Source organism: Elephas maximus, chromosome 4 (genome assembly GCF_024166365.1).
Source record: "Elephas maximus indicus isolate mEleMax1 chromosome 4, mEleMax1 primary haplotype, whole genome shotgun sequence".
Classification (NCBI taxonomy): domain Eukaryota; kingdom Metazoa; phylum Chordata; class Mammalia; order Proboscidea; family Elephantidae; genus Elephas; species Elephas maximus.
The window spans coordinates 29,915,286-29,929,328 of NC_064822.1; the positions used below are offsets into that span (position 1 = coordinate 29,915,286).

Genomic DNA, 14,043 nt, shown 5'->3' on the forward strand with positions numbered 1-14,043 from the left:
TTTTTAGAGTTTATTTGAAATCATGTTCTTGAATACCAAAATGTTATATAAAATAGGGAAACACTACCTTTTAAAAACACCTAATTCTGGAATGATATTTAATTTAAAATTAATTCTGCTCATTAATCAGTACTAAATATGAGGGCAGACCTATTCTAATAGGTACTTGGCAGAAGGTGGTCCTAGAATTCATATTTACTGTAAACATAAGGAAAAAAACAAGCACATAATTCCTAAACTTTTAATAATATGATTTCTTCACTTTCATCTTCAGAATGACTCACCTGCTTATTATTAGAATAACTTTTTTTTAGTCAGCTGGGAGTGGGAGTCAGTGGGGAGGGAATAGTAATATCTACAGTTAAATGATTCTTTGAAAGCTTTTATTCTAAAGTTTTCAAAACCAAACATATTTGGGGCACAAGCATTCAATTATTATGAAAAGGTCCTGTATTTGCAATAGTGCCAGGATTTCAAAGGAATGTGGTTTAGGAAACAGGTGTTTATGCCAAGTTAAAATAAAGAAGATCTGATTTGAGGTCGACTAGAATTATTGACCTCTATTTTAGGGAATCAGCCATGGTATAAAAAACCCATTGCCACTGAGTCAATTCTGACTCATGACCCTATAGGACAGAGTAGAACTTTCCCACATGGTTTCCAAGGCTGTAAATCTTTATGGAAACAGATTGCCATATCCTTCTCCTGCTGAGTGCCTGGTGGTTTTGAACCACTGACCTTCCAGTTAGCAGCTGAGCGCTTAACCACTGCCTCACCAGGGATTATCGATTTCATCCATCTTTTCTTATACTTCTCAGATGCCACAACAAACTCTTGTGAATAAGGAAGGGTGTACATCAGTTTAAGAGAGTCACATTGCAGATAAACCAGTGCAGAACCCAGGTTTTAAATCTGGTGAGTCTCACACGCAAAGCCAGGGGAAGGAAACCATAGCCAGGTGACTGATGACACTCTAGGGCTACAACAGAGGGGACTGCAATGAACTGGAGATTGTAAAGAGCTCTCCCCTTTTCTGGAGGAATAAGAACCATTATATATTTTTTATTGAGTCATAATTCACATCACATAAAATTCACCATATTAACCATTTTAAAGTTACCATCTAGTGGGTTTTAGTACATTCACAATGTTGTGCAACAGAATATTTTCATCATTCCCAAAAGAAACCCTGCAACGATTTAACAGTCACTCCCCATTCTCCCATCTTCCAACCCCTGGCAACCACTAATCTCCTTTTTGTCTCTATGATTTACCTGTTCTGGAAATTTCATACAAATTGAACGCTGTTCTTTAGTTAGATGGAAAACCAGAGAACAGAACAGAGGAGTGTCTTCAGCTAACTTAGATTTCAGAAGAATCACTCTGACTGCTGTTGTGCAGACTTGTGTGATGCAATGATGCCAGACAGGTTTTAGCAGAGCTTTCAGATCAAGACAGATTAGGAAGACAGGCCTGGTATTCTACTTCTGAAAATCAGCTGATGGAAACCCACACGGGTCACAGTGATCTGACCCACAACCAGGCATGGGGATGGTGCAGGACAGGACACATTTCATCACATTGTGCAGGAGGTTGCCATGAATTGGGGGCTGACTTGATGGTAGCTAACAACAAGAATGATTAGAACACAAATAAAGTAATGCAGACTATTATATAGGTTTGCTTGCAGTCCAAGCAAAAAGATGTGGGACGATTCTCTCCAAACCACTTCATGTGAATTCTCAACACAAATTCCACAGATGACTCTTAAATTCTATAATAAGCATCTCATTGTATTCATGGCAAGATGAAAACCATGAGAATAGCTGAGCTTCTAGTATTAAATTCCTTGTTAGCTCAACTCAGGTCTTTTGAACTGAATACAGGTAAATACCAATAAAGAGGCAGCGGAGTAACCAGAGTCCTGGTGAGCCGATGCCGTATTAGGGGAACAGGTGTATCCACACAGCAGCACAAGTCTAGACTCTGCCTTTGGGATCAGACAAGGGCAAGAAGGTGACAACAGCAAGCAAATGACAGCAGCAAGCAGGTGACACCAGCAGACAGCTTGCAGAAACAGGCTGCCGCACCTCGGCCTTCAAAAACGCCCAGCTGCTCTTCCTTTTTGCTGCATGAATGATTTTCTCTTATTTTCCACTTACTCCCTCATGTCTACTTTGCATAAAAGACTACTATTTCCACTAGAGGCCACATAAGATTTGGACATACAGTTGCTAACAAAGAACATGAGGATAAAGTGTTTACTAGCTATCGTCTGATAACTACCAGTTCTGAATTACCAGGTATGTTTTTATTAGTACTTTAAAAGTTGATTCGCACACACACACGTGTGCACACATGCACATACACATGTACAACAGTTGAAACCAGAACAATCCAGGCATCACAAAATCCCATGTCTCAAATATGGGACACAGCCCATAAACTATATATTCTAATAGACCTTCCTTCCAGAAATCTGCACATAAAATACTAATGTTGTAATGAGAAATTAGAGCATGTATAATAAAATGAAAAAAAACATTAAGGAAGAGGAGCTCAGGATTGACAAGCTTTGAGTGTACATGTAAAATAAAGTGTATTTCAAAGTTATGGGCCATCAAACAGATCAAGCCAGCAAAATAAGTAATGTTTTAAGTCTCCATCGTTTTTTGAGATAAATTCCTGTTTTATTCATATCTTATTAATATGTTCTGAAAAAGAACTGTTTAAGTGAATTTTGCTTTTATTTCAATTTTTATTCAAAAAGTACTCATTGATGTTAGAGGTTCTATAAGAATAAAAAAATAAAATTTTTTTTTTTAAGATACAGACCTCTAATTAATAAAAGCCATCATTCATCAATATACTTTTTCCCCGACGTTTTATTTCATGAGGAGACTAAACAACATATTAATCTATAAATGGAGCGATTTAGGGCAGATATCTTTAATTAGCTTCTGAAAGTGATATGTATATACCAATACAATTAATACCCTGTAGGGCCATTCAGCTGAGGACATGACAGTGTGATAAGAATAAGAAGTCTTTGGAGAGGCCAGTTTGGGAAGGAATAAGCAGAGGAAATGATTTTATTCTTTAGCTAGTGTCATGGATTGATTTGTGTCCCCCCAAAATATGTGTCAACTTGGTTAAGCCATGATTTCCAGTATTGTGTGGTTGTCCTCCATTTTGTGATTGCAAGTTTATGTTAAAGAGGATTAGGGTGGGATTGTAACACCCTTACTAAGGTCACATCCCTGATCCAATGTAAATGGAGTTTCCCTGGGGTATGGCCTTCGCCACCTTTTATCTTACAGGAGACAAAAGGAAAGGGAAACAAGCAGAGAGTGGAGGACCTCATACCAAGAAAGAAGCACTGGGAGCAGATCGTGTCCTTTGGACCTGGGATTCCTGTGTGGAGAAGCTTCTAGTCCAGGGGAAGACTGATGGGAAGGACCTTCCTTCAAAGCCAACTGAGAGAGAGAGCCTTCCCCTGCAGCTGACACCCTGAATTTGGACTTCTAGCCTACTAGACTGTGAAAGAATAAATTTTTCTTTGTTAAAGCCATCCACTTGTGGTATTTCTGTTCTGGCAGCACTGGATGACTAAGACAGCTAGCGAGAGATTTTACAATTAAACAGTAACTCTTTGGAGTGTAGAGGGTTTTGTTTTCACGGTTTGGGGGGAAGCCATTTGCAATGGCTAGGAATATGCAAGGTCCCTGGGGAATCAGACTCTGCAGCTCCAGACAGAGTCCAAGTATGGCAGGAAAGGGAAATGAATGCAGGAAGGAGACGAGAGAGGGGCCACTGGCTTGTTCCTCAAGGTGTTGCCAAGGGACTTCTTCTTTTAGGTGCTTCTGAGCTTATGAGAGATAAAAAAAGACAAAATGTAGGCTCTGCAAAGCTAAGGTATATAACCACAAAGAGTTTCTGAGAATAGCTAGAATCAGGGTGCCAAACCAAACCTGTTGCCATCAAGTCAGTTCCGACTCTTGAGACTCAGGATAGCAAACAAATACTTCTGCGCACTAGCATAGGTCTTTATGATGCGTTCAACACCGTTTCTTTAATGAATTTATGAAGTAAATTTATATCTGTTGAGGGCCAAATGACTTTTAATCTTTTTCTTTCATGAAACACAATTTAAAAGTGGTAAAAATGTTTCTATAGGATTTGTTTAGATCTTAATCTCAGAAAGCCCAGTGGTAGCACTTAACTATGGAAGACACAGGAAAACAGAAAGTCAATATCACTTACAAATCTTTTCTTTTTTTTTTCCAAATTTTTTAAATGTCAGTACTGGAGATAGTTCTGAAATGTCAATTTTAAAATCTTCATTCCCTAAGAATTCATCTTGAGCATGTTTATTTCTAGTACATGCAAAGCATGGGGGTGTGAAAGAAGGCTCAGATATTTTCCACCTTTCCTCTGAGCCTAAGTAATATTCTCTGGCTTTGGAACTTGCTTAGCTACCTGTGCAAACAGCAGACTCACTGACAGGGAAAAACAGACCTTCCTCAGAAGATTAAGAATGAACCTCTTTTTCTCTGGTGCAATGTGGTTCTTAAGAAATGCCACTATATACAATTCTTCTCTATTTGAAATTATTCTACATCCCAGAGTAGGCAGCCAGCAAAGGTGAGAAACCACAGCTGCCAGGGTCTGTATGTTAAGCTTTTCTCATTTCCCAGTTAAATCACAATGTCCACAGCTATGTGTTCTAAGGATGCTGTATGGGTACATTGTTTTGGCTGGGATGCACAACTGGTTACGCCTGTTTTAAAAATGCTTTGGGTCATGACTTAGGCTCTTAAATTCCCATTCATCCGTGCAATACGGCAAATACAAAACTTTTAGAAGAGTCTGGTGCATGCTCATAGTCAAGCTTAGTCACTTAAAAGCAAAGCTTGTTATTTTTTGACTCTAATAAATGAGGGCTTATCAACACGTTCAGTGGTCTGTTAAGGCCAATGGGTCTGCACTTAAAAAAAAAAACCAAACCAAACCAGTGCTGTCGAGTCGATTCCGACTCATAGCGACCCTATAGGACAGAGTAGAACTGCCCCATAGAGTTTCCAAGGAGCGCTTGGCGGATTCGAACTGCCGACCCTTTGGTTAACAGCTGTAGCACTTAACCACTATGCCACCAGGGTTTTCCTGCACTTACTAGCATGGTCACATAACTGTACCTCAGGTATTTTCCTAAGGCTCCTTCTCTAATTCCCTGCTACCAAATAGTTATCACAAGTTAAACTAAAGGAGACAATCTTCGTTTAGTGTACATTCTTAGGTTCTCTTTATTGCCACAAGGAGTCCCTGGGTGGCACAAATTGTTAAGCTCTAGACTACTTACTACTAATCAAAAGATTCGCTGTTCAAACCCACGCAGAGGCACCTTGGAAGTAAAGCCTGGTGATCTGTTCCCAAAAGTCCCAGCCTTGAAAACCCTATGGAGTGAAGTTCTACTCTGAACACTTGGGGTCACCCTGAGTCAGAATCAAACCAAAACCAAACCAGATCCATTGCTGTCAAATTGATTCCAACTCATAGTGACCCTACAGGACAAAGTAGAGCTGCCCCTTAGAGTTTCCAAGGAGCAGCTGGTGGATTCAAACTGCCGACCTTTTGGATAGCAGTTGAACTCCTGACCACTGGGCCACCAGCGCTCAGCTCCACTGCAACTAACAACAACATATTGCCTCACACTTGCTTTTCTTTCTTTTGCTGTTTTAAAATTTAAGGCATGTTACAGTGTTTTACATATCCCTGAATACGTTAAATAAATAAATATAAATACCTCTCAGACATTTTTCAAATTTACTGGGAAACAAACTAAAAAAATATAAAAAATAAACCTTCCCAGAAACTGTAAATATTTGGTGCTAATGAGCAGAGTAGAGAAAACCGCTATGCGTTGTATTCAGAGCAAGGAATGCTGAATAATGCATGAAATGAAAACCCCTAGTCCAGAGCCAGAAGAAGGCTTTTCACAGCTTGCTTAAATATTCATTTTAAATGTAGTGCAAAAAAAAAAAAAAAAAAGTCTTTTGTCTCTTCTTGATTAGCCTTAGAAAGAGGGAAAGGCAATGTGTTTTCAGAAACCATATTACAGGGAATAGGAAAATGTTCTTTTAACATTAAGTTTTTTAATCTTTCTCCACCCCCTTCCACTTAAAAACATTTCCTCATTTTGCCTCCCGGAAATATACTTGGCTTTACTTAGCAGACAGCTATTGCCTCCCCAAGTTAAAACAAAACAAAACAAAATACAAGCTTAGCAAGTATTCTGTGAAGCCCCGCATTCACAGAGGTGCTGGGTATTCTCTCACACCCGCTCTCCGTCACTGAAGTACTACGGCAAACCTATCTGTGGTCGCTGTAGGAAATTCCTTTTTTAATAAATGAACCTTCTTCACTTTTTACTACTTCAGCCCTATTTTCCTTATAATCCATACTGAGCTAGCTAAAACCTGTACCATTCTTCTTTCTTCGGAAAGGAACAATTTCAGGTTCACATGATTGCATGGCATCCGTGGTATTCCAAAGAGGTAGGCAGTGGGGATGGGTCTGCCCTGGTGCAGGCAACAAAGGCCTCATTCTCTGTAGAGAATTTAAGGCAATAATAAGGCCAACTAAAAGCCGATCCGCCTTTTATTACTACCACGTGGTGGCGATTCTAAACAATGTCAGTGATAAAAAACCCCTCCCTGAATCACCTTCATCCTCACCTTGTAACGCCCCTGTGTTGCATTATTCATAAACAAAGGATTATTTTGTGATGCTCCTTTGTATGGGGAGGGTAGTCTTTGGCTGTATGGCTCTCACATGTGGGAAGAGACCACCAAAGAAAAACAGGGGAGATTTGGAAAAAAGTGAACAAAGCTTTTAAATTCCCATTCCAAGCTAACAGTACCATTTCTGATGACAGAGGGAGATCCTTTTCCTTGTTCATACTTACTTCAAATGTTCAGTACTACAGGACTTCTGTAAACACCACAATCAGTCAATGAGAGACCAGGAGATGAAGGAAGAAATGTTTGATAATTCTAAGACTTGAGAGAAACGGCTAAAATAAAACAAAAATTCAGGCCTTCTTTCTCTCCTATTCTCTTCTCAAGGGGCTATAATGATCATTTTATGTATCAGCACCCAAAATTCCCTTAGGACTTCTTGCCTAGAGAGGTATGGTTTACTTTTATTTCTTTATCCTGTAATGAAAAAATAAAATTCCTATGAAAATGTGGCTGTGGCATGCAGGAGACATCACCCCTTAGGTCATGTCACCTAGATCCCTAAAGCTACCCTAGGTCAGGTCCTTTCAAAGCCTGATTTCTTAGCTTTCCTTTTTATTCTGTGAGTTTCCTCATACACTCTCAGAGAAATCCATTTTGGCTTCATTTAGCTGTAGTCAGTTACTGTGGCTGGCAACCAAAAATTCTTACTAGATATATTTACCTATATTCAAATCATGCTTAATTCTTATAACAGCCTTATAGGTGAGGTGTTAATAAACCATTTTACAGATGAGGAAATTGAGTCTCAGATGTTAAAGAAATGTATTCTAGGTTGTATAAATAGTTAATGGAAGAATTGAAATTGAAATTCATATTTGTCAGGATTCATACTTTTCCTCTCTATTAGGTTACTACTAAAGGCTTAAAAGTCCTTTCTTCAAGGCCACGTGTTGCTGGACTCCAAAAAATACCAACCAAAAACAGCTCTTAAAGCTCCCTTCACTAACCATCCATCCGCCCATTTATTCAGCAAATATCTGAATATATGAATAGGCAAAGCACAACATTAAGTATGAGGGATACAAAGCTGGTTTAGCCAGCCCCTTACTTCAAGTTGCCCACATTCCTCTGGGATGCTGACTGTTCAGTTTACAGACTTAAATGATACTGGAATTAATCAAATTTAAGCAATAAGAAAAAAAAAACAAAACAGAGTATACTAATAAAGCCATATGGTTCAGGTAGGATAAGAATGATACAGCTCATTAAATTAGACATAGTTTCCACTCAGTTTAAGCCTTCAGTGGGGAATTCTCCACTGCAATGGCTTCTAGACATATACGTTCAGAGAGAAAATAGTTTTAATTCCAGTCTTTAAAATAAAGAGATGGCAAAGTAACCTAGTTTACCAAATTCCAATCATTTGCATACCACCCTCAAAATTCCTGCTGTATCTGGGCACATTTATATTTTCTTCAAATTTATTCCTAAAAATATTTTGAAAGAAATTTTATATTGCTACTTCAAATGAAAAACCACTATTACTTTGCATAACTAGAAAGTAACGATAAAAATAAGTACAGCAAGATAATGCTAATTCATTTTATACACATAGCATTGGTGGAGAAAGCTCTGAGCAAGCTGAGCCTGAAGCCTGATCTCTCTTTGTTATGAAGGAAGATTAAAAACTGTTGGGCAGGTGTTAAAGACCTATAAGCTCCAAACTAATCTTTCTCCTGGAAATAATTAGAAGGCTTGAAAGGAAACACTTACGGAAATAATTTTCTCATTATATAATTCAGTGTTATTTAATACTGCATTTGTGTCCCATTACACATCCTCTTGGAGACCCCAGTGTTATGTGTTCCACACCCTTCAGGAAACACTGGTGTTGTTCTCAGTGAGTCGGGGGAATATAAATGCACTGTGTGTGAAAAGAACTGTGGAAAGCACCTTCCAGGCCTACATTCTGACATTTTCATTCCTGCATTCATCAACTATTATATACTAAACACCTCCTGTGTATCAGTCGGCTAGGTACTAGGGATTCAACGGTAAGATCCTCACTTCAAGGAGAAATTTATTTTTTGTCTTTTATGCTCTTTGGCTCCACTTACTACATTGGGACTTTCTTTAAAACATGGAAAGAGGAGGCAAGGGAAAGACTTGGAATCATTTCCAGCTATCCCTAGCCTTTGTGAAAAAGTAATTTATCACATGCCTCTTTCATCCTGGTATTTGTTGTTGTTGTCAAGGGCCATTGAGTCAGTTCTGGCTCATAGTGACCCCATGTACAACAGAACAAAACACTGCCTGGTCCTGCGCCATCCTCACAATCTTTGCTTTGCTTGAGCCCATTGTTGCAGCCACTGTGTCAATCCATCTTGTTGAGGGTTGTCCTCTTTTTTGCTGATCCTTCACTTTACCAAGGATGTTGCCCTTCTCTAGGGACTGGTCCCTCCTGATAATGTGTCCAAAGTATGTGAGACGAAGTCTTGCCATCCTTGCTTCTAAGGAGCATTCTGGGTGTACTTCTTCCAAGATAGATTTGTTCATTCTTCTGGCAGTTCATTGAATCCTGATATTTACCACATACGTGTTAAAAATAGGTGGATTTAAAACTAGGTATCAAGGATTTTACAGTATACTCCAATTTAGAATGTCAGTAATCACTGGAGCACACTGATTAAGGAGGAATGCCAAGAACATTATTTTTTTGAACTAACTTCATCCATCAAATATCCCCAGGATTACCCTGGAGCATGGAACTTCAGCTTGGAGAACAGGTTTTGTCACGTAAGCATATTGCTGAATTCTACTACACAGGGTTCTATGGTGACTCTGGACTTGTATTATTATTTCAGGTATATAGTCTATGTATTCCTTCCTGTTCCTAGTTAGCAAATATTGTTTCACATTCAGAATTTATTTATTTTCTGTTCAGAATTAACACTTTACATAACCAATGTCTAACATTTTACTAAAGCATCTTGTTCAAACAGTTCAGTTGTAGTAAAAAAAAAAAAAAAAATTTATTGTGCTTTAAGTGAAAGTTTACAGTTTGAGTTAGTTTCTCATACAAAAATTTAGACACACATTCTTATGTGACCCTGGTTGCTTATAGTAAAAATTTTAACAGTGAATAAAAAAAATATTGCTTTAAAGTAAAAAAAAAAAAAGAAAAATATTACCTTGCTGTCCAAAATTTTTAAATTAAACCATGTAAGTAACTAAACCAGATTATACTTACTTGATAAAGCAAACACTTTAACCCTCCCATGAGAATGAAAACTAATGAAGCCTAAGGTACCTGTGAAGCTTGAGAGTGACGGTTCCATAAACAGTAGCAAAACCCAGAAGGCGAACCCATCTTAGGAGAATACAGCGAAATGTGCTTGGCTCAAAGTACAAAATAACAACCTGGGGGATGAGAAGAAAAAGACAGAGACCTTGAAGATCAACTGATGACCCAGAGACTAAAATCAATATTTCATGATGTGATTGATGTTTTATACAATGGATTTTGATATAAGCACACACCCATCTGAGCAATACTTTAAAATATTACTTTGATCATAAATTCCTCAGGTGAAGAACCATTCATAATTTTTTAAATACCACTTTTAGGATTTTCTATCAATTGTCTCTAAGTCTTTGGCATGTCCAAACTTACCTTTCTTTAGTTCCCAACATAGGCAAGCTAGGCCAGCTTCCATTGCCATTTTCCACCTGAGTCTCATTCATTCCCACCTTCGTACTTCTAGCAATACCTTTCTCCTGTCTAAAACAGCCTTGACAAGATTACATTGTATTTTACCCACAAACAATCTACTACTACAGAGTTATTACTTAACTCAGTAATCTGCTCAATTACCCTACACTTCCCACTCCAGACTTTTCATTCAACAAATGTTGAACATTTACCATGGACTAAGTATTGTGCTAGGTGTTATGGATACAAGGGCCAACAAAAGACCAAATCCTCACCCTCAAGGAACCCATAGTCTAGCTGGAAGACGGACATGTAAACAAGAAACCACATTAAAGTAGCATAAGTGCTGTGATAAACATCTGTTAAGTTAATGGGGCCACAAAGAAACAAGTGGCCAATTCCAGGGGGATGATCAAAAGGTATATGCAAGGCACTCTACTACCTTTCATATGCTTCTGTGTGGTTTTGAGCAAGAACTCAGAGAATAAGAATTGGACTGGCCCTGGTTAAGGAACTTTGTATCGTGCTAGATGATTGATGTTGTTGAAAAATTCAGACTTATACTCTGTTGGAGCAGCTGGTAGACTCTTTGGCCTCAATTGATTTTGCTGAAATCAAGGTCATCACAACAGAACATACATCCACTGCCAAAACACTGAGTATTATTTTTGATTTTCATACCAGAGATGTGCACATTGAAAAACATAAAGCACAGCCAGGAGACATGAGCAGATGCTGACATTTTCTTGCAGATACCTTACAAATGGAGCACCTCTCTCTAGTAGTACAAATAATAGTATTGGTGCTTCTCAAATATTTCTACTAAAGATATTAAACTAAGGTATTGACGATACTACCAGGATAAAATCCTCTGGGACTAGGAAAAAGATTGGACAAAAGTGTCAGAGAAAAATGAAATAAAGTTAAAAATCAATATGGAGAGAAGCTCCCACTAATCTGTCAGTTTGTCCTACTGTGGTGGCTTGCATGTTGTTGTGATACTGGAAGCTATGCCAGCAGTATTTCAAATACCAACAGGGTCACCCATGGTGGGACAGGCTACAGCTGAGCTTCCAGACTAGTAAGAAGGACCTGGCACTCTACTTCTGAAAAAAAGTGAAAAGCTTATAAATAGCAGCAGAACATTGTCTGATATAGTGCTGAAAGATGAGCCCCTCAGGTTGGAAGGCACTGAAAATATGAGGTGGGGGGTAGGGGGGCAAAGAGCTGCCTTCTCAAATAGAGTTGACCTTAATGACATGGGTGGAGTAAGTTTTGGGGACCTTCATTTGCTAATGTGGCACGACTCAAAATGAGAAGAAACAGCTGCAAACATCCATTAACAATAAGAACGTGGAATCTTAGACATTAGTAGCTGAAATGGACTGGTATTGGCCATTTTGAAATGGACAATCATATGGTATACTGTGCCAGGAATGACAAATTGAAGAGGAATGGTGTCATGTTCATCATCAAAAAGAACATTTCAAGATCACTCCTGAAGTACAATGCTGTCAGTGATAGGATAATATCAATATGCCTACAAGGAAGACCAATTAATATGACTATTATTCAAATTTATACACAAATCACTAAGGCTAAAGATAAAGAAATTAAAGATTTTTACCAATTTCTGCAGTCTGACATTGATCAAACATGCAATCAAGATGCATTGATAATTACTGGTGACTGGAACGCGAAAGTTGGAAACAAAGAAGGATCAGTAGTTGGAAAATATGGCCTTGGTGACAGAAACGATGCTGGAGATCATGTGATAGAATTTGGGAAGACCAACAACTTCTTCATTGCAAATACCTTATTTCAACAACATAAACAGGGACTATTCACATGGACCTCGTCGGATGTAATACACAGAAATCAAATTGATTACATTTGTGGAAAGAGACGATGGATAAGCTCAATATCATCAGTCAGAACAAGGCCTGAGGCCAACTGCAGAACAGACCATCAGTTGCTCCTATGAAATTCAAGCTAAAGCTAAAGAAAATTAGAATAATTAGACTATATCCCGCCTGAATTTAGAGACCATCTTAAGAATAGATCTGATGCATTGAACACTAATGACTGAAACAGAAGAGTTGTGGAATGACATCAAGGACATCATACATGAAAAAAGCAAAAGGTCATTAAAAAGACAGGAAAGAAAAGACCAAAATGGATGTCAGAAGAGACTATGAAACTTGCTCTTGAACACAGAGTAGGTAAAGTGAATGGAAGAAATGATGAGATAAAAGAGTTAAACAGAAGATTTCAAAATAGTGGCTCGAGAAGACAAATGTGAAATGTACAAAGACCTGGAATTAGAAAACCAAAAGGGAAGAACATGCTTGGCATTTCTCAAGCTGAAGTAACTGAAGAAAAAGTTCAAGCCTCGAGTTCCATTACTGAAGGATTCTGTGGGCAAAATATTGAAAGGCACAGGAAGCATCAAAAGAAGGTGGAAGGAATACACAGACCGGCTGCACCAAAAAGAATTTGTCAATATTCAATCATTTCAAGAGGTAGCATATGATCAAGAACTGATGGTGCTGAAGGAAAAAGTCCAAGCTGCGCTGAAGGCATTTGCAAGAAACTAGGCTCCAGGGATTAATGGAATACCAACTGAGATGTTTCAACAAAAGGATGCAGTGCTGAAGGTGCTCACTCATTTCTGCCAAGAAATTTGGAGGGCAGCTACCTGGCCAACCAGCTGGAAGAGATCCATATTTGTGTTCGTTCCAAAGAAAGGTGATCCAACAGAGTGTGGAAATTATAGAAGACTATCATTAATATCACACACAAGTAAAATTTTGCTGAAGATAATTAAAAAAAATGGTTGCAGCAACATATCAACAGGGAACTGCCAAAAAATTCAAGCTGGATTCAGAAGAGGACATGGAATGAGGGATATCACTGCTGATGTCAGATGGATCTCAGCTGAAAGCAGAGAATACCTGGAAGATGTTTATGTGTATTTAATTGACTATGCAAAGGCATTTGATGGTATGGATCATAACAAATTATGAATAAAATTGGACAGAATGAATTCCAGAACACTTAATTGTGCTCAGGAGGAACCTGTACTTAGGCCAAGAGGCAGTTATTCTGAACAGAACCAGGGGATACTGTGTGATTTAAAGTTAAGAAAGGTGTGCGTTGGGTTGTATCCTCTCACCATACTTGTTCAATCTGTATGCTGAACAAATAATCTGAGAAGCTGGACTATATGAAAAAGAATATGGGATGAGGGTTGGAGGAAGACTCCTTAACAACCTTCGATATGCAGATGACACAACCTTGCTTGCTGAAAGTGAAGAGAATTTGAAGTACTTACTGATGAAGATCAAAGACTACAGACTTCAGTATGGATTACACCCCAACAGAAAGAAATTAAAAATCCTTACAACTGGACCAATAAGCAACATCATGATAAATGGAAAAAATATGAAAGTTGTCAAGGATTTCATTTTACTTGGATCTATAATCAATGCACATGGAAGCAGCAATCAAGAAATCAAATGAGGTATTGCATCGGGCAAATCTGCTGCAAAAGGCTTCTTTAAAGTGTTGAAAAGCAAAGATGTCACTTTC

At 38.4% G+C, this 14,043-nt stretch overlaps 1 protein-coding gene across 1 annotated transcript in view; it reads right to left on the reverse strand.

The window, feature by feature from the left end:
• GPR158 (G protein-coupled receptor 158) overlaps positions 1 to 14,043 on the reverse strand; it is a 567,445-nt gene that overhangs the window by 59,847 nt on the left and 493,555 nt on the right. The window contains exon 6 of the mRNA XM_049881810.1: positions 10,051 to 10,160. Within this exon, the coding sequence (XP_049737767.1) occupies positions 10,051 to 10,160 (110 nt within the window). The remainder of the gene's footprint in view (positions 1 to 10,050; positions 10,161 to 14,043) is intronic.